General features: G+C 38.0%; 1 protein-coding gene across 1 annotated transcript in view; it reads left to right on the top strand.

Annotated features, from left to right (window-relative positions):
- The window catches only part of hdlbpb (high density lipoprotein binding protein b), a 42,803-nt gene that overhangs the window by 12,338 nt on the left and 10,053 nt on the right, over positions 1–20,412 (top strand). Inside the window, exons 6-19 of the mRNA XM_030161839.1 lie at positions 384–590; positions 690–905; positions 7,130–7,336; positions 11,544–11,651; positions 12,016–12,120; positions 12,481–12,559; positions 13,461–13,600; positions 13,682–13,786; positions 13,880–13,993; positions 14,080–14,166; positions 16,508–16,639; positions 16,731–16,949; positions 18,101–18,322; positions 19,538–19,756. Of these exons, the coding sequence (XP_030017699.1) occupies positions 384–590; positions 690–905; positions 7,130–7,336; positions 11,544–11,651; positions 12,016–12,120; positions 12,481–12,559; positions 13,461–13,600; positions 13,682–13,786; positions 13,880–13,993; positions 14,080–14,166; positions 16,508–16,639; positions 16,731–16,949; positions 18,101–18,322; positions 19,538–19,756 (2,160 nt within the window). The remainder of the gene's footprint in view (positions 1–383; positions 591–689; positions 906–7,129; positions 7,337–11,543; positions 11,652–12,015; positions 12,121–12,480; positions 12,560–13,460; positions 13,601–13,681; positions 13,787–13,879; positions 13,994–14,079; positions 14,167–16,507; positions 16,640–16,730; positions 16,950–18,100; positions 18,323–19,537; positions 19,757–20,412) is intronic.

The following is a 20,412-nucleotide window of genomic DNA, read 5'->3' as shown; positions in this document are numbered from 1 at the left end:
CATAAAAGATTTTCCCACAAACATTACAAGATAATATTTGAGACTGTGTAAAAGTTTAAGGGTGTCCCAATATGTTTTCCTCTGCTGTAAGTCTGATACCATCCACTGTCGTTCTGGATTAAGGGTTACATTTTGCTTTTTATTTTGGTGAGGTCTCAGGTAAAATGGTGTAAATCGAGAGGCTTTGGTGGAACGTGTGAACATAAGAAAGCACATCATGAGTAAATCCCTATAAAAGAAAATAGTGTGTGTCTTTGCATCTTCAGTGTGTAGTTGCAGCTCAGAAGTTGGATTTTGGATTTAATTATGGACAGATCGAGGAAAAGAAATGCTCACACTTGTCCAAAGATTTATTAACACAGATTTCCTCCTTTTCCCCACAGGCTTCAGCGACGGTCGCTATCCCAAAGGAGCACCACCGTTTTGTCATCGGTAAAAACGGGGAGAAACTGCAGGAGCTGGAGCTGAAAACGGCCACAAAGATCGCCATCCCACGGCCGGATGACCCCAGCGCCAACATCCGCATCACGGGCACCAAGGAGGGCATCGAGAAGGCTCGCCACGAGATCCTCCTCATCTCTGCCGAACAGGTCAGCCCAGGGTCAAAAAGACAGAAACTGGGGTTGATTCTGATTTTCTGTAGTTTGCTGAATCCCTGTCCTTCCTCCTCATTGACACCCACCCACCAGGACAAGCGAGCCGTGGAGCGTCTGTCCCTGGAGAAGGCCTTTCACCCCTTCATAGCTGGTGCCCACAACCGGCTGGTGCAGGAGCTGAGCCAGGAGACCGGCGCTCGCATCAGCATCCCTCCACCGAGCCTGCCCAAGGACGAGATCGTCATCACGGGGGAGAAGGAAGCGGTGGCACTGGCACTCAGTCGCATCCGAGCCATTTACGACGACAAGGTGAGACAAGAGCCTGTCCATCATGGTCACCAGCATAAACAAGAATGAACAAAGTGACCAAGAAAACAGTCTAAACTGAACAAAATAATGACGAAAATGAACAAAAATGAGTAATATAACCAAAGAAAATTTAACAAAATGGATAGAATAAAAAATGAAAATAATAAAATGATCAAGAAAATCAACAAAAATCAATAAAAAAAATAATATGAACAAGAATGAATATTGTAACTAAGAAAATTAACAGTAAATTAAGAAAATAATGAAATGAACAAAAGTGATCAAATAATCCCATAAGTGAACAACAATGAACAAAATGACCAAGAATGTGATCTAAAATGAACAAAAATGAATATAACCAAAGAAAATGAGCCAAAAAGGAAAAGAATGATCAAGAAAATGAACGAAACTGGTCAAATAATCAAGAAAGTGAACAACAATGAATAAAATAAACAAAATAATCAAGACTATCAAACAGTCAAGACAAGACTGATCAAATTATTAAGAAAAAGAACACAAATGAACAAAAAGACCAAGAAAATGATGAAAAATGAATAAAATCAAGAAATCGATTGTGTGAACAAGAATGAATAAAATAACCAAGAAAATTAACAATAAATAAAGAAAATAATCAAGAAAATGAACAAAGGTAATCACATAAGTGAACAAGAATGAACAAAATGACCTAGAAAATGATCTAAAATGAACAAAATACTGAAGAAAATGAACAAAAATGAAAAACAATCGAAGAAAATTTGACAAAATGAAAAGAATGAGGAAGAAATTGAACGAAACTGTTCAAATGATCAAGAACATGAACAAAAATGAATAAAATAAACAAAATAATCAAGAAAATGTGCAAAAATGAATATAATGGTCAAGAATATTGAACAAGAATGAATAATGTATAACCAAGAAACATAAAAAAAAAAATGAACAAAGGTGATCAAATAAAGTGAGTAAGAACGAGGGAACTTGCAGACGTGATTGTTCACTTTTTGTCCTCATGACTTTATTTCCAAAGATGAACAGATGTCATATTCTTTTACACCGACTCGTCAGTCAGACATGCAGCGCTGTCTGTTGTCTCACTCGTTTGTTCACATTCTTATACACTCTGTTCTTTGTCTATTCACACTTAGAGTTGTTTCTTCTCTAGTGTATTCTCGTTATCGTAAGGATTTAGGAGTTGCAGATTCTTCTGGGTTGACAAAGTCTCTTGATACAAGTAAATAATATCTGATTTACAAACAGGCTCATGTAGGAGCAGACAAAAACACATTTCGCCTTATTTTCGCTTCTCTCCAAAGCTACTTCACTTTGTCGCCGGTGTGACAAAATCTGACACGTAAATGACAGGTTTCATGGTTTTAACTGGGATCAAAACTCAAACTTGGAATAATCCAAATTGAATGAATCAGTGTTTTATTTCTGACATATAATGAAAAGCATAATACAGCCACTGACAAAAGCAACAAATGCCCAAATCAAAATAACTATAAAAGAAAAAAAAATACAAAAGAAATGCTTATTACAATTCACTGTTATTTATTGAAAAGGAGTGTGAAGAAGTAAGCACTCATTTAATCCACTCCTTACTACAATACAACACACACACACTTTACAACGTGTACAGTATATACATCTACAGGGTGGGGAAGCAAAATTTACAATATTTTGAGGCAGGGATTGAAAGACAGTGTATGACCAATTAGTTTATTGAAAGTCATGAGAATTTATTTGCCACAAGAAAATTTACATAATAGAAAATGTTTTTATTCTATGTGTCCTCCTTTCTCAATAACTGCCTTCACACGCTTCCTGAAACTTGCGCAAGTGTTCCTCAAATATTCGGGTGACGACTTCTCCCATTCTTCTTTAATAGTATCTTCCAGACTTTCTCGTAATAGTTTTGCTCATAGTCATTCTCTTCTTTCTATTATAAACAGTCTTTATGGACACTCCAACTATTTTTGAAACCTCCTTTGGTGTGATGAGTGCATTCAGCAAATCACACACTCTTTGACGTTTGCTTTCCTGATTACTCATATGGGCAAAAGTTTCTGAAAAGGTATGGATAATAGTGTTAGGTATGATTATGACATCAATATATGTTTGGTTTCAAAACAATTGACATAGTGCCTGCTGAGAAAAAACAACTAAATGTTCATTGTAAATTTTGCTTCCCCACCCTGTATATCAATCAGAATAATTATCATATGTATAATTCTACATAATCCACTAAATATATGTTAAATATAAACCAATGTAAATATAATATGCAATCTACTATAATTTATATTTAAATTATAAGGAAATTTGTATATATACGATATATGATTCTGTTTTTTTAATACATAACAGCTATATAAGTTTATATAAATGCAATATATAAAATGTTTAATATATACATGTATTCCACTACATCAGCAACTTTGTCGCAGGCGTCACGAAATGAAATTCATCATCGCCTTCATCATGTTGGACAGAAATTTACGAATGATCAAAAACATTTTTAACAAATACTAGAAAATTTAATTTTGTTTTCACTGTCTGTATGTCATTTCTCCACTGCAGGGAAACATATTTTTTTTTACATTTGAGGAACATAGAAAACACAAACCTCATATCTTTGATTATTGTATGTTTTAGAGCTATTATTTGACTGTTTTATCCATGTCCGTCGATACCAGTTAAGACCATAAAACCCTTGGATTATACTGTTGGTGTCAGAACCACGACTCCAGTCATTTTGTGAATTCTCGGGTCCACTTGTGATTCCTCCTCCTCCAGTTGTCAACATTAAGTGCTCTTTAAATTTCAGTTACTGTGCATTCCTCTGCAGGCACAACGTTTACAGCATCACTAATGTTTTCCGTTGCTGGGTATTTGATTTTCCAGTGTGTAGTGTGTGTGGGGTTTAACTGCACAGTATTAGACTCAGTTTCTACTAAAAGGCCCTAGAACTAAATAAATGCTGACTCTAAAGACAGACGTTTGAGTTTAATGGGGGACTTGGGATGCAGAGATCGGACTTTTTCAGTTCTGATACTTATTCCATAGTTGTGGGTATTGATCGATCCAGAGCACTGATCTGGCACCAGTGTTTAATCAATAACCAGTACACCTCCCTCTGTAGGAAGAGACTGGATCATTTTTCTATGTCAGGGATTCTCAAACTTTTTCACACCAAGGACCACTTTATCATAAAAAAAAAAAAAAAAATCACAGACCACAACCAGCCAGCCAGTTTTGAACTCCCACCCTAAAAAACCCCCCACAACTATTTAAACAGCCTATATTACAATATCATTATATTTTGTATATTACAAATTAACCCTGCAGTATATTACAAATGGCGCTAACAGCTCAATGCTAACAGAATGTCTTTGCACGTTGTTGCTGATATTGTTCGTTGCTTCTCTAGCTTTTCTCTTCAGTCACCGATCCATTGTCGTATTTTAGAACTGTTCAAGTCACTCTTCATTTCACTCTTCGTTTCTGAATAGTTAGCTATTCTGCTTCATTTCCACCACAATTCACAAGTCACGTGAGGTCTTTGATATGACAATAGGCAACCTAGGTAACCTAACTGTATAGAGACAGTGACGCAAAATGTGGGTTTGCAAAGACACATTCAATAAAAGTTGACTCTTAGGCTTATTTAGGCTACATTTGATTCACTTTTAATTTAGAAAACAACAACATCACTTTGCTTTGGAAGTCAGATGAGTATGATTTTAGAAACACTGATATAAATTTGACTTTTTATGACGTTCTTTCGCGGACCACTTGGAGGCACTGATGGACCACTGGTGGTCCGCGGACCACACTTTGAGTATCACTGTTCTATGTATTAAGAAACAATGACTTTAAACTCTGCTTTAAAACGTGAAAAAACAAACTGTAGCAAATAAAAGTGATTTGCAGTTTTCTCTCTCTCTTTCTCTCTCGCTCTCTCTCTCTCTCTCTCTCTCTCTCTCACTCACTCACTCACAGACTATCTGTCTGTCTGTCTATCTATGTGTCTCTCCATCTTCCTCCATCTCTGTCTGTCCATCCTAAGAGGGGACAAAGGGAAGTTAAAAGGACATTTTTCCTCGACACTGTCACCAAGTGTTTGCTCCTGGAGGATTCTGTTCTGTTTCTTTAAATTGGCCTGAGAGTCTGGTTTAGTTCAGCTCTAAATGTAAAATGTCATGAGATAAGTTTTGTTATGATGTGATGCTGTATAAATAAATTTGATTTGATTTGAGATGAAGCCGAACACTGGACTGAACCAGTACCAACTGGGTTTCACACTTCCACTCCACTTGGTATCACAAATGCATCTCTAACGTGTTTTGACAACAACAAACACAAATGAATAAGAAGGAGACGCTGTATTGGTCCAGCTCTAATAAAGAGCAGAAATCGGTCTGGATATGCAAATATTAAGCAGCGCCTTCATCAGTTTCAGCACAACGTTATGCAGAGTTTTCGTGTTGCCTCGTCTATGGTTTCAGCTTTATCATGGTGACGTTGGTGCCGCTTTGGTTTTCTTTGACACTTAAGTCACTACATCTCCTCTGGTCATCACTTGTGGACTTGATAGTAAACAGATGTGACATGCGCTGTGAGCATCTTCCAACCCTTGGCTGAAATGCGATCTTGTTTGTGTTACTGGCCTCGGTTCAGCAGTACATTACACACAGCTCTGTGTTTCTGTTTATGACAATATAACACATAAGAATATAATACTATGCTCATGTTACCATGCTGCATATAACTGTTGTTGATGAATTTAGTCTTGTGACGCTGTGCATAAAGTTGCTGATATAGCTCACTTTTCTGTGTAGTTTAAGCTCGTACATTTAACTAGACTAAACCAGAAGACCACCTCTACAAAGGATACAGATTCACAAGTTTCCTCCATTATTTAGGTACAAGTTGGTCAAAACTATTGCTGAGTTGATTAACCTTTGATCAGAACCAATGTCACAAACAGACTGATGTCCGGTGTCTGTGTCTGTGAAGTCTTAAATGTAATTGTCTTAAACTAACCCATAAAGACCCAGTACTACTTTTGTGGCAGTTCCCAAATTAATTTGTCTCTATGTTTAACCTTTTTTAAGTGATTTATCACCATTTATTATATTATTATCCTCTTTAGTTTAGTATCGTTAACTGAACATAAACCAAGTGTCTCCATCTACTGTCACTGATCCAACTCCATGGGTTTTACTGGTGAATCAATGTTGTAGAACATGACGGTGTTTCCACGTTCACGATGGAGCCTCTGAACATCCAAATGGATCAGACCTGATGACCATGAAAAGACAACAAACTGTATTATACAACAATTATTTACATGTATTTATAGGATTAGTGGATCAACAGGTATTAAACAATTTAGGTCAGTAGATGCTTTTGGTTGCCAGTGACTCTTTGGGCCTTTATGGGTTAATAATGAAATAAAAAAAAATTAATGATCATGATTTGGTGTTTCAGCAGTGTATTTTACTTGGCAGGTAAACATTATATAACTGTATACATAAATATACACACAGTTAAGGTAGAAATCGAGACATAAATACCTTATTCTGTCATCGTACAGTTTTATTTCTAATCTTAAAACCAACTAATTCTGGTCATTTAATATTCAGGTGCAGCTGTAAAACACCAAAAATATCCACATCAGATACTAGATTTCCTACTCGCTTTGACCTTTAACTTCATGTCATTCTCTTGTCCTCTGCTCTCTCCTCTATTTCGAATGAAGAGCCCAAAATAAGCTCTAAATATTGAAGTTTATAGGTACAAAATAACAATAAAATGTGGATGGGTGAAACACAATGGAAAAGAAGTGTGTGTGCATCTGATTGACGCTAGTGATAGGCGAACCGGAGATAATGCGGAAAGAAAATTGGATTTGAGTAGAGAACAACAGGATGAGAATGCTAATGTCATTTGGCGTATATCTGTCAAGAGGCAAAAACAAATATCTTTTTCTCCCTTTTCTGTTTTGCTGCTTCCTTCTTGCTTTCAATCACCTTCAATTACTTTCCTCTCACCTTTTGGACCCGTCTATTCACTCTGTTAAATCTTATCTACTTCATATTTCCTGCCTTTCATTCCTTTCTGTCTCCTGTTGTGTCCATATCTATCCCTCAACACCACCGCTTCCCCGTACTCCTTCCTCACTGGACGTCTTTTTAACCGCTGACTCTTCTCCAACCCTGCAGAAGAGGAAGACCACGACGATCTCGGTAGAAGTGAAGAAATCGCAGCACAAGTACATCATCGGTCCCAAAGGCAACACCCTGCAGGAGATCCTGGAGGCCACAGGGGTGTCGGTGGAGATGCCTCCGCTGGACTCGGGCTCAGAGACCATCATCCTCAGAGGGGAACCCGACAAGCTGGGTCCGGCGCTCACACAGGTCTACGCCAAGGTGAGTCCGGTACAGGTCACATCCATGGTGCAGGCATTAAATAAATAGAGCCCCAGAGCGACGATGCACAGAAAAAAAAACAGAGCTTGGATAAATCATGGCCTTGAGAGGAAGAACAGACCAGTGTTCTGCCACAAGACTGCACCTGATTCACAGCTGGAATTAGGGATGGGAATTGATAAGAATTTAGTGATTGCAGTTCCATTATTGATATCAATTTGATTCTCTATCATTGGAGAGGGAGTAAAATATAGTACAAATGGCTTTGTTTGCATCAACTCTTTAATGTCAAATATGCACTAACGTTTTTCCATGCGAATCGAACAAACCTCATAAAGGGTTAAAAGGCCAAGGTCTCAGCCTGGTCGTTGTCTAAATGTAATTTTAGGACATGGAGATTATTCATAAACAATAGTAAAGCAGGTTGGCACAGTGAAATGACGCTAATATTAACAGCATCAATAGAACCCGGAGGAGTTTAATGTTAGCGGCTGAGACAGAAGACCTCTTGCTGAGTCATCACCCCCTTTGCTAAGCAGCCAATCAGAGACATGCAGATCCAGATTAATTGGATGCTGTGGTTAAATGTTCGCGCAAGCTGGAGGTATTTCCCCCTGCAACCACACTTTTCAGGCTTCTCAACCAAAATATGGAGATAATGTGATGACGTTGTGTAACCACAAAGTGGAATCGTTAAGCAGCAGACTAACGATTCCAGGGAACTGAGTCACACGATTCCCATCTTTAGCCAAAACAGTACTCACAAATTTTCTCAGATCAGTTACTCATAAATCTAACACTATTAAAACATAAACAGCTCTTCCCATCTGCAGTAAAGTAGAAGAAGACATCATATAATCCAATTCGCATAAAAAAACATAGCAAGAACATTGTAGACCAGGGTTGTCAATCATACAGGCTGTGGGCCAAAACCAGCCCACCAAAGTGTCCAATCCAGCCCGTGGGATGAATTTGCAAAGTGCAAAAATGACACTGAAAACATTAACAATCAAGGGTGTCAAAATCATTTTAGTTCTGAACTCCAAAATGTTAATAATATGATGTTATTAAATGTGTATTTGTAGGTCCACTGTGATCTGTAAGTTGTAATGCACAGGTGTAAACTGAGACATAAAATTTTTAAAATTCCACTTATTTTTCTTAAGCAATTTCAGGTTTTTTTAGATTAGTCACATTTTTTTGTGACAGGATTGTTTGTTCTAAAACAGAGAGACATCTGGTTCTTTTGTGGTTTCAGAGGTTGCTGGTTCAGGGTCTGGTTCTGTTCTGGTGGTTTCAAATGCTGGTGGTAAAGGGTCTGGTGGTTTCAGGCGCTGCTGGTTCTGGATGTGGTTTGGTTGTACATTTTGTGTACATGCATGCACATGTGAATATTGTAAAATGTAATTTATATTTATATACCAAACCAAAACCTAAACAAAACCTTCACTCGGGTTTTTTCAGAATTCCACACAGCCACATTATGGCCACAGCTGCTTCATTGCCTCTTGTTATTGCGGCTGTGTGAAATTCTGAAAAAACCTGAGTGACTGTTTCGTTTAGGTTTCAGATTGGTATGTAAACAAATGGATTGTTTGTGATGGAGTACAAGTTGTTTACTGTGAGGGGAGTGATTCAGGTGTGTAATCACGGAAAGGCTAACGGATTGGTGATACTTAGCCTATCACTTGGGTTTTACAGATTTGATGAAAAATTGGTGACAAATGTCATACGCAGCTTTAAATAAGAGCATGGTGGATCAAAATGGACTATAGTGGTCTACCACAGTCTGGATCATTAATAAGAAACACTGACTAGAGAGCATTGAAAGTGAAATAAGATTAACTGAGCTGCTGAACCAGCGAAGCAAACATGTGAAGTAAAACTGAAGCTTTTTATTTCATTTAGTATGTATTGTCATCATCAGAAGAATCAGAAAAATCTGATTTATTAATTATCTATTGACCTGCACTGCATCATATTCTTCCTGTGCTGCATCGCATCACTTTGTGTTGACTTAAATCCTGTCAACTTTTTCTGCATCTCAGTAGAGGTGAATTACATCACGTTTGTATATGTATATTTAATGCGTTGGGCCGTTGGCAATACATTGTAAAGCGTATTGCGTTACCCTCAGTAATGGAGATACACATCCTTAGTCTGTTCAGGTTAATACACTGTCCTTTTCTGTCTACAGTGAAATCAGTTTTCCTGGGTCTTCAGTTTGTTTGAGTCTTATAAAGTAGAAAACCTCTTCCATTGATGTGTGAAGTGATTTCACAGTGTATAGGAGGAAGGTTATTGATTGCTTTTGCTGTATCTCTCTTTTTAAGTGTTGTTCTTTGTAGAGTTGTACAAACTCATCTCACAGCAGAATGCACACATACGCACAGGTTTTTTTGTCCAGATCGCACCAGTTTGGAGCTCATTTTCTACTTTTACCTCAGTAGGAGGGAAGTGTTTGTGTTTGAACGTTTCATTTAGAAGTTGGTGCAGTGGACGTCATGTAGAAAGCTGGTCTCAGACAATGAATGAAATTGGTGTTTTTTTGTCCACAGTGACGCTGGACTTTCATGAAAGCAGTTAAAGAGGTGGAGATGAACACATCAAACATTTATTTATTACTATGACTGTACCTGACTTGCATGACTTTTGTGAAGGTTTTTTTTTTTTTTTCAGATTCAGAAAACCGATGGAAATTTTTACATAATGCATACTCCCCTATGTGACTAAGTTGAGATAAATGTAAAAAAAAAAAAAAAAAGCGATTAAACAGCAAAACAGGGAAATTCAGATGAAAAAGTCAGTTTAAGTCAAATGTCGCAATGAAATTAACTGTATTACTTGGAAAATCAATTATTTCGGAATTATTGTGTTTTGTTTTTATTCCATTTATGTCGATGTAAAAATCAACTGTAAGTCCATATTTTAAAGCAGATATTTTGAAAGTATTTTGTGAATTTTGCCAATAATGAAGAATCTGTTGGCTTTGGATGAAGACACTTTAGAGAAATATTAAAAATATGGTTGACCTGAGGGTTTTCTTTAGTGTTATGAGGGCTCAGGGGCTTTTTGCTGACTAAACACACTGCATTTTGGCCTATTTTTTTGTTTTTATCTACATCATTACAATGGCTCATTAGTTTCACAGTTTCCCTGAGAAGAAAATGAAAATGGTTTTTCTTTTTAATACAGTTATTAACTTAACTTTGTAACAGTTCACTTATTTCTAAAGCGCCTCCACTACCACGCATTAAAGGACGCGGGTGGATTAACCGTCAGCAGGGGAAAATAAGACAAAGACAAAAATTTGTTTGGCTCTGTACGTGCCTTTTAATTTCAACAGGTGAATCCCCGACCCACACACACCCACACACACACACCGCACTCGTGCACATCCACAATTAAACCGAAATACCACGAACACACCACAAGGCAGTCATATAAAGTTTTTCGCCAACACACCACATTAAACAAAAATCAATTACTATAATGCTTTCATCATAAACTGTTCAACCCCTCCCTCAACACCTCCCCCCTTAGTTCCCAAAGGTCCACGCACGCCAACAGTCAACGCAAAGCAGTAGTAGCATAGCCGCAGGCTCTACTTACGGCTCTGTGCAACACCACCACGGTTTTGGCCCATGTTGGTTCCAGTGCTCCTTGAAAGTCAGTAATCCACATGGAATGGGGAAAAAGTTTAATCCAAAAAACAAAAGGTTAAATCCACCGATTCAGTTCCACTGGATCTCCTGTTCTGGCACGCTTCCAACGCAGCGTGACGTCCCACTCCCATGAGCGTCTGTCCACGTGCATCATATCCACACCTTTTTATCTTGTGACGTGCATACTCAATATTACATATTTAACTAAATACAACAAATAATAAATCCTCCTCGTGTCCAAGTTGTTCACATCAAGGGCTTGACCAAAAAGTTATTTTGCCCCTGCTGGAGGTCTTAAATATGATGCATATTCGAATGACATCAAATATGGGAAATGGCCTGTCAGTCTTTACAACTTCACTTAAGTAGTTGTACTTAAATGTTGTGAAGAGTCATTGAGTTTATATTATGGGTCGTTCTAAAATGTGTGGGAATATGACATGTAGTATTTAGTCAGTATCTTTAAGTTAAGCCTTTCCTTCTGTCGTCTATCTGTGTTTTTGTATAAAGTATGCTCACCTTGGCCTGTTTTGTGCATTCAGGCTAAGAGTGTGATGGTGGTGGAGGTGACCGCTCCGGCTTGGCTGCATCGCTTCATCATCGGCAAGAAAGGACAGAACATCGGCCGGATCACACAGCAGCTGCCACGGGTAAGAATGAGGAGAAGGTGGAGTCGTCAGAGACGTAAAACACTACACAAATCTGTCCCACTGTGGCAGGGTGATTGGAGTCACTGGGTTGAAGGCTGTTCAGCAGAGGCTCAGGGTGGGCGCTGATATAACCCTGAGTACCAGAAACAAACAAATGTAATAATGGCATCAGCGCAAAAAACACTAGTTTAGCTCCAGTGGGTGTTTTCATACTCCTTTTTTTTAATACTTTTTTTTTAACTTTACAAAACATGCCACAACAAATAAACAGTCAAACATAGAGGCTGCCAGACAGTTGTAAACTACATAAATAGACTTACAGAAATGTGTTTTCATTCTCCTTTATCTTCATCAATGTGTGTAGGTTCACATAGAGTTCACAGATGGGGAGGAGCGCATCAGTCTGGAAGGACCGACGGAGGAGGTGGAACAAGCTCAGGCCCAGATACAGGAGATCATCAAAGACCTGGTCAGTACACACATGTATGACATACACAGGGTTCCTGCGGGGTCTTAAAAGTCTCGAATTTACAAATCTGCATTTAATACCTTAAAAAAGTCTTTAAAAGGTATTCAATTTGATATGGTAGGCCTTCGATTACATTGCCATAAACTTGTTGGCTGTGTTGTTTAAATGTGTCTGTTAAATGTCCAAGCTGCAAAGAAAGAAGCTCATTGGTTTATTAGTTCTTCTGACAAATAAAAATAACTTGCAATTACAGACTGAAAATTGTTTCTGAGAGGTCATGGAAAAATCTGTGATGTCCATTTTTAGAGACATTTATTCCCTGAGATACCAACGATTTTCTGTTTTTTTCCATTTGTCCAGCTGGTGAGGATGGATTACACTGAAGTCTTCATCGACCAGCGTTTCCACAGACACCTCATCGGAAAGAACGGAACAAACAGTGAGTAAAATGAAAAACACAATATGTTGGTGTTGGACATTTATTATTCACACCACGATTCAGCAGTTTGGAGAAATTTAAGTAACAGTTTGTATATGATTGGATTCCTCTCAGATTGGAGTTCATTTACAGTCTTTAATATGATCATTGAGTTTTCTTTGATTTCTATGTAAAATATTAGAGTATAAAATGTAAAATATGGACAGAAAATGAAAACATATAATCAAAACCAAACATCACTTTAACAGGTAAACAGATAAAAAAAAGAATACAGCCCTCACATAAATAGTTTATTACAAAGATGGTTGTTAGAAGTGTCACTTGAGGAAAACACATTAATGAGGTCTGATTAAAATAGTAATACACTAATATCACATTTTTATTTATTAATATCTGACATTATTGATCATCATTTGTTTTATCTTCCTGCTTGTTTTTACTTCCTTCTAATGAGATTTGGTGGCACAGAGGCAGACCTCAAACTAATTTTCTGCTCATCTGTGTCTTTAAAATTTCATTTTTATGTCAAAGATGAAATTGTGGGAAAGTGGGTCTGATTATTACTTTAAGGTGAAAGAATCAGTTGAAATCTGTAAATCACATTCACATCTGCCTTTGGAATGACCGGGAAAGGATCTGCAGGTCCTCTCCTAAAGGGGTGGGGCTTAAAGAAACCATGTGACACTGAAACAGGAAGTCATGTCTTTGGTATCACACATGCGTGCTGCTGCACTTCAGAAAAAAATGAACTCTAATAAAAGTGTTTTGTGCAGAAAAATGTACATTTCCATTAAACTGGATGCATTTAACAATTAGATTTTGATATGAAGATGTTTATTTTATTATGTTGATTTTCTTTGAACTTATTTTCCTCCTCACCTCCTCATCCCCCTTCCTTCAGTCAACAGAATTAAGGAGCAGTACAAGGTGTCAGTTCGAATCCCCCAGGACTCAGAGCGAAGCGGCCTGGTCCGGATCGAGGGCGACCCTAAAGGAGTCCAGCTGGCGCGAAGGGAACTCATCGAGATGGTTCAGAGAATGGTGAGAACGGGATTCGAGCTGATGCTTTCAAACGATGATAAACCCCGTTGCTGTCGTCACTCACATTTTACCTGTTTCCAGGAAAACGAGCGAACCAAAGACCTGATCGTGGAGCAGAAGTTCCATCGGACAATCATCGGCCAGAAGGGAGAGAAGATCAAGGAGGTTCGAGACAAGTTCCCCGAGGTGACCCTGGAATCTACTTCATCAAACACAGTCATTACTGTCGTATCATTGGTTCTGAATCTGTTCTAATCGAATTCCCTGGTCTTATCTCAGGTCATTATCAACTTCCCCGACCCATCGCAGAAGAGTGACATCGTCCAGCTCAGAGGCCCCAAGAACGAGGTGGAGAAATGTGCCAAGTTCCTGCAGAAGATCATCGCTGACCTGGTGGGACCCAACTCTTTGTTTCATGTCTCGCTCATTCATATGATTACCAACGACTTCACAGCATCGGTTTGTTTTCTTTCCTGTAGATCGAGAACAGCTTTTCGCTCTCCGTTCCCATCTTCAAGCAGTTCCACAAAAACATCATCGGTAAAGGTGGCGCTAACATCAAAAAGGTGAGAGTTTGAAGAAAAACACAGGAAGATGCTTTGATTATAGGAGATGTTGCACAAAATAATTTGAATCAATTACACTGGTCGACAATATTTTACAAATTATCTTCGTTGGAGATTAAATATGCTAAATCTTACATACTTTAATAAGATGAATTGGAGACAAAGACCAAAGTGCTGGTTATCTGACATTTTCAATGTATGTGGTAAAGTATTATTACACATATATATTGGTTTATGTCCATTTATCCAAACACTCCTTTGAACCTTTTGACCCAAGACTGTATCTTGGAAACAACAGAAAACCAGCATTTAGACTGAATTTATATTTACTAGTGACTCAGACTTGGTAAAGTTTGCTTTTTTACTTACGAACCAGTGTTATTATAGTTTTACAATTTCCGTTACATTTTTTGTTTAAATTTTCATTTCATTAGTTTTACAAGTGCTACAAGTAGTTTCAGTTTTATTTTAATTCCAGTGATTAACTAGTTTTGGTTTATTTTTGTTTTTTTAATTTTCAGGTGTTAAGGATGAACATTTTATAGAAGCTGAAAAATGTTGAACAAAAAATTATGATTTATAAAACATTTATTAGTAAAGCTCCCATATTGTGCAAGCTATTTCACTAAGACTTATGGATAATATAAATAGGAAGGAATAAATATATATAATACTGCAAAGCCATGTTATTAGAATTGGTACAATAACCACTGAGTAAATCAAGGAAGACAATTAAAACAAAGCTGATTTTACCAGTTTGTTTGTGCTGTTGAGTATCATTTGTAATATTAGAGCACTTATTTAAGACATATTTAAGAGGTTGTGTAGGCCAAGGGTTACAAAGATCACATTGCTTAGACAAACAACACAATTTTTACAATTAATGGTTTACAAATTTGTCTTACAGGTTATGTAAACGGGCCATTTTTCCCAACGTATCTGTGTTTTGTTTTTTAAATTGGCCATTACATTAACTCTTTAAGCGCCAGACAGTTAAGGGGCTAATAAGCCTTAAAAGTGCCACAGAATTTGGCTGTGTTTCAGTATTTCGCGTCGTTTTTATAATATTTGAAGAATCCTGCAGGAAACCGCTCGGTAACATCCGACCGATTGCTGATTAGATCCAAAACGCACCGGACGCAGCCGATTCATTATTGATCGTAATTTGCATAATTTATAATAATAATAATAATAATAATAATAATAATCTTTATTTATATAGCACTTTTCATACATTAAAAACTGTAGCACAAAGTGCTTTACATATCAGTTTAAAAATCAGTACCGCCCCCCACCCACACCCACCCACTCACCCGCACACACACACATACACACACACACACACATATACATGCAAACCCACAAGCTCACACATACTTAAGAAGACTGACTGAGCACGGGTAGACCAGAACAAAAATGTACAAGTGAAAGTAAAACATCAATTTAGGAGGCGCTGTCTCAGGGAGCCATCCGCACCAGGAGGCAGCCGCCGACCCCGGCGACCAGGCACCAGCAACACAGCCCCGCATCCCAACTAGTGGGAGAGGGCCAACTGGGACCCCCACCCACCAGAAAGGAGCGGACCCCAGTGAGAGAAGGCGCCACAGCCCCCGGAGTCCACAGCCGCCCCCCGGCATGGAGGGCTCCCTCTGTTGAAACACCGGAGAATAAGAAACATTAAAAAGATATAAAAATATTATTCGGTCGCGTGACCTCAAATTCCCGTCTGCTTGGTCTCAAAAGGGGGACACAGAAAGAACGTCATCGAAATGTGAGAAAGAAATGGGGGTGGATGGTTTGTTTGTACACAAATATGGCGTGTTCTCCAAAGCCGATCTGATCGGCCCGTGGCACTTTACAGGTTGTTTTCGTAAAGCCGATTTAATCGGCCCATGGCACTGAAAGTGTTAAACAATGAAATATCAACAAAGTCATCATTATGCTCCATGGATCATAGAATAAGGAGATTTTGGTCTTTTTCCTACCAAAGACAAGCTCTGCCTATTTAGAATTTGGCTTCTTCTGTGAGGGAACATGATTGTGTAATCATTGTCAGGTGTGATGATTCAATTGATGCTGGTGAGTCTTAGGACATAGCCGTGATACTGCTGAATGTATCCAGCTCATTAAGCTAATATTAAAGGTAGAAGTGGATAAAACAGTCAGACTCACTTCATCAGAGCATCCATCTGCATGTTTCGTCAACATTATTAAATAAAATCATGTTTTGGAGGCAAAAAAAGGTTATTATTTTCAGATCTGTCGGGTGTTCTAATGATTTGGCCACAGCTGTACTTCGGTGTCATCAGAAGAAATTGACATATGTTGTTTTTGATGCTAGATCCGTGAAGAGACCAACACTAAGATTGACCTACCTACAGAAAACAGTAACTCCGAGATGATCGTCATCACTGGCAAAAAAAGCAACTGTGAGGCAGCAAGAGATCGAATCTTGGCCATCCAGAGAGAACTGGTGAGAAAAACCACGTAGAAACACTGAGCGTCATAATCAGATGGATCAATGAAAAGACAAAAACCCACTGAAACGTCTTCTCTCCTCTCAGGCCAACATTAAGGAGATGGAGGTGACGATCCCAGCCAAGCTCCACAACTCTCTGATCGGGTCCAAGGGTTGTCTCGTCCGCTCCATCATGGAGGACTGCGGCGGTGTCCACATCCATTTTCCGTCAGAGGGTTCGGGGTCAGATAAGGTCACCATCCGAGGGCCAGTGGGGGAGGTGGAGAAGGCCAAGAAACAGCTGCTGCAGCTGGCTGAAGAAAAGGTAAACAGGAGAATGTTCCATAGAATGACTTTATTTAACCCTGTTATATTTATTTTGTTTCTGTTCGTGTGAATCCACGTTGCTGATACTAGTCTTCAATCTGCCACTGAACCTAATACTTTAAACCAGGTGTGCCAAACTCATTTTAGTTCAGCTTCCACATTCAACCCAATATGATCTCAAATGGGTCAGACTAGAAAAATAATATTATAATAACCCATAAATAATGTCAACTCCAAACTTTTCTCTGTTTTAGAGTGAAAAAAGTTCAATTACATTATGAAAATGTTTTCATCTACAAACTATCCTTTAAAAAATGTGAATAACATGAACATGACGTAACATGAAGCATTTATTTCCATTTCTCACCATCACTCTTGAATTAAACTTCCAGTTTCTTAAGAAAAATAAGTGCAACTTTAACAATATTCTGCCTCAGTTTGTCATTTATACATGTTCATTACAACTTACAGATCACAGTAGATCTATAAATACACAAAACATTTAGTAACAGGCAGAATATTGTTAAAATTACACTTATTTCTCTTAAGACGTTTCATGTTCAGATTTGCTCATGTTTCTCACATTTTTTTTCATGAAAGAATAGTTTGTAACTATAAACATTTTCATGTAATTTAACTGTTTTTAAAGTAAAACAAAGAGAAAATATTGTAGTTATCATTGTTTATAGGTTGTTGTGATAGTGTTTTACCTGTCTGACCCTCTTTAGGTCATATTAGTCTGTATGTGGAAGCTGAACTAAAATGATTTTAACATCTTTGATTGTTAACATCTTCAGTGTAATTTTTGCATTTCACAAATTCATCCCACAGGCTGGATCGGACCTTTTGGTGGGCTAGTTTTGGCTCATGGGCCGTATGTTTGACACCCTGCCTTATACTTTATTTATATTGATTTAAGTTGTTCTAATAATCACACAGGACTACATTTATGTTTCTTACTTGTGCTTGAATAAGAAAATGAGGATTCATCTAAACTTTAAGCTTCAGTTTAGTTAAAATCATGCCTAAAAGTGTTAACTTTTAGTGTCTGAAATGCATATACCATGATCTAAGGAGGTGGTGTTTAACTTCATCACTCCTTCTTCCTCTACCTCTTTCGTTCTCTCCTTCTGTCTTTTCCCTTTTCAGCAAGTCAGTAACTTCACAGCCGAGCTTCAGGCCAAACCTGAGTACCATAAGTTCCTGATCGGCCGCGGAGGAGCCAACATCCGCCGTGTACGAGACCGGACGGGGGCTCGCATCATTTTCCCATCACCTGACGACACGGAGCAGGAGCTCATCACCATCGTAGGGAAAGAGGAGGCTGTTCGTCAGGCTCAGAAGGAGCTGGAGAGTCTGGTCAAAAACCTGGTAAGAACCTTCAGTTTTTGTCCAAGAATGACAAACCTCATCTATTGTAACTCTGATGCTTCAGCTCATCATGCAAAAGAGAAATATGATACAATTCTGCTTTAACTACCATAACATAGACATTTTCCCAACATATCAGAGCAGTTTATGTTTCCTTTAATATAAGAATGAAGATTTAACTTATTTTCTTCATTTGGATTTGTTGACTCTTAGAATATTAACCCTTAAAGATGTAAACATCCACCATCAAACAAAAGTAACTACTGATATAAAATATTTGATACCAGTTGATCCTCTAATAATATTAATATATGTAAATAATTAGTGTAAAAAGCAGTTTCTCATCTTTTCATGGTCATCAGATATGACCTCTCTGAATGTTCAGAGGCTCCGTAGTAAACGTGGAAACACCGTCATCTTCTACAACATTGATTGATTCACCAGTAAAACCCATGGAGTTAGATCAGTGACAGTGGATGGACACACTGGGTTTATGTTCAGTTAATGACAGATTTTGCTGAAAAAGTCACTTTTTCTTCAGTTTACTCTGTCTTGAAATAACCTTTGAATTTACTCTTAGCTTCAATAAACATCTACATGATCAGTGAGTTAAATATAGGAAAATACCTGATTTTCACTGAAAAATGCAAAATACAGAGGATAATATAATAAATGGTGGCGGATCACTAAGGGAAAGTTAAATGTCAAGAAAAAGTCATTTGGGAGTCACAGTAAAACTAGTTCTAGGTTTTTAAGCCTTAATCTTTGGGAAATGATGTGACAGTTTGGTTTTTAATGTGAATATTTGGGTTCTCTCTAGTTGCCTGTTACTTTTTGCTTTCCACAACGTATTTGTCAGCTGGGTCATGTATGTTTGGAATCCATTGTTGACTGAAAAAAGCCACCATTACAGTGTTATTCAGTGATTTCATGAACCATGACTCTGGAATAATACTAGAATAAAAGGCGATAAGTCAGTTGTAATTGGTTAGATGTAGAGAAATTAATTTGGAAGTTGCCCCATAAAAAATTTTAGATCTTTAAGGCTAAAGTTAAAATTAATAAAATAAAATGAGCAAAACAACCACTAAATGGAAAAATAAACAACAAACTAAACAAGAAAATGGACAAAACTGCACAAAAGGAATAGGTGACAACACTGAAAACATTTTGACCCCTGACTCTAACCTCATCCTCATCTCACTGTTTCTCCAGGACGACGTGGTGGAGGACAGCATGGTGGTAGATGTCCGTCATCACCGACACTTCGTTTGCCGGCGAGGCCAGGTGCTGCGGGAGCTGGCAGAGGAATACGGCGGTGTGGCCGTGAGTTTCCCCCGAACCGGAGCCAACAGCCAGAAAGTGACTCTGAAGGGAGCCAAGGACTGTGTGGAGGCAGCGAAGAAACGCATCCAGGAGATCATCGAGGACCTGGTAATGAGACGGGCAACTGGTCTAGATGTGTCTCAGGTTTAGCTGTTTTTACATGTATTATGTTAGAAAAACAGAGGAATTATGGACACTTACTTTACGTTCACACTGCAGGTAAAAATGGGCAAATCTGACTTTTTACCCATATGTAACCCATGTCTGATACGTTTATGATGGTTTGAACAGTACAAATCAGACCCAGAACACTTTGATATCTGGTCCTAAATCAGATTCATATCTGATGTTCTGCAACGTGTCTTCAGTCCTTCAGTCTGAACGGTCATGTCACATTTCATCAGATGTCACGATTCTGCACTGAAGGAGGCGGAACCTGGGAAGATCCATATGGTCCAGTAGAGTCAGTATTAAATGAAGCATTAAAGCCTCAATAAACTGAAGAATTAACAAAAATGTACACTGATAAACAACAAAATAAACAATAAATCAATAAAACAACTTATTTAAAAGGAGCTAAATAAGCATTAAATCAACAAAATAAGCAAACTAAAATGACCAAACTAAGCAAAAAAGTCACGGAATAAGCAAGTAAACAAATAAAATGAGCATTAAATCAACAAAATAAATTATTAAAATGGAGCAAAGTGACCATTAAATCAACAAAAGTGATCAAAATAAGCAGTAAATCTACAGATTAAAAT

This window comes from Sphaeramia orbicularis, chromosome 18, assembly GCF_902148855.1.
Source record: "Sphaeramia orbicularis chromosome 18, fSphaOr1.1, whole genome shotgun sequence".
Taxonomy (NCBI): domain Eukaryota; kingdom Metazoa; phylum Chordata; class Actinopteri; order Kurtiformes; family Apogonidae; genus Sphaeramia; species Sphaeramia orbicularis.
Note: the sequence above shows the minus strand (reverse complement) of the source record. Positions and strands in the feature narration are given on the sequence as shown.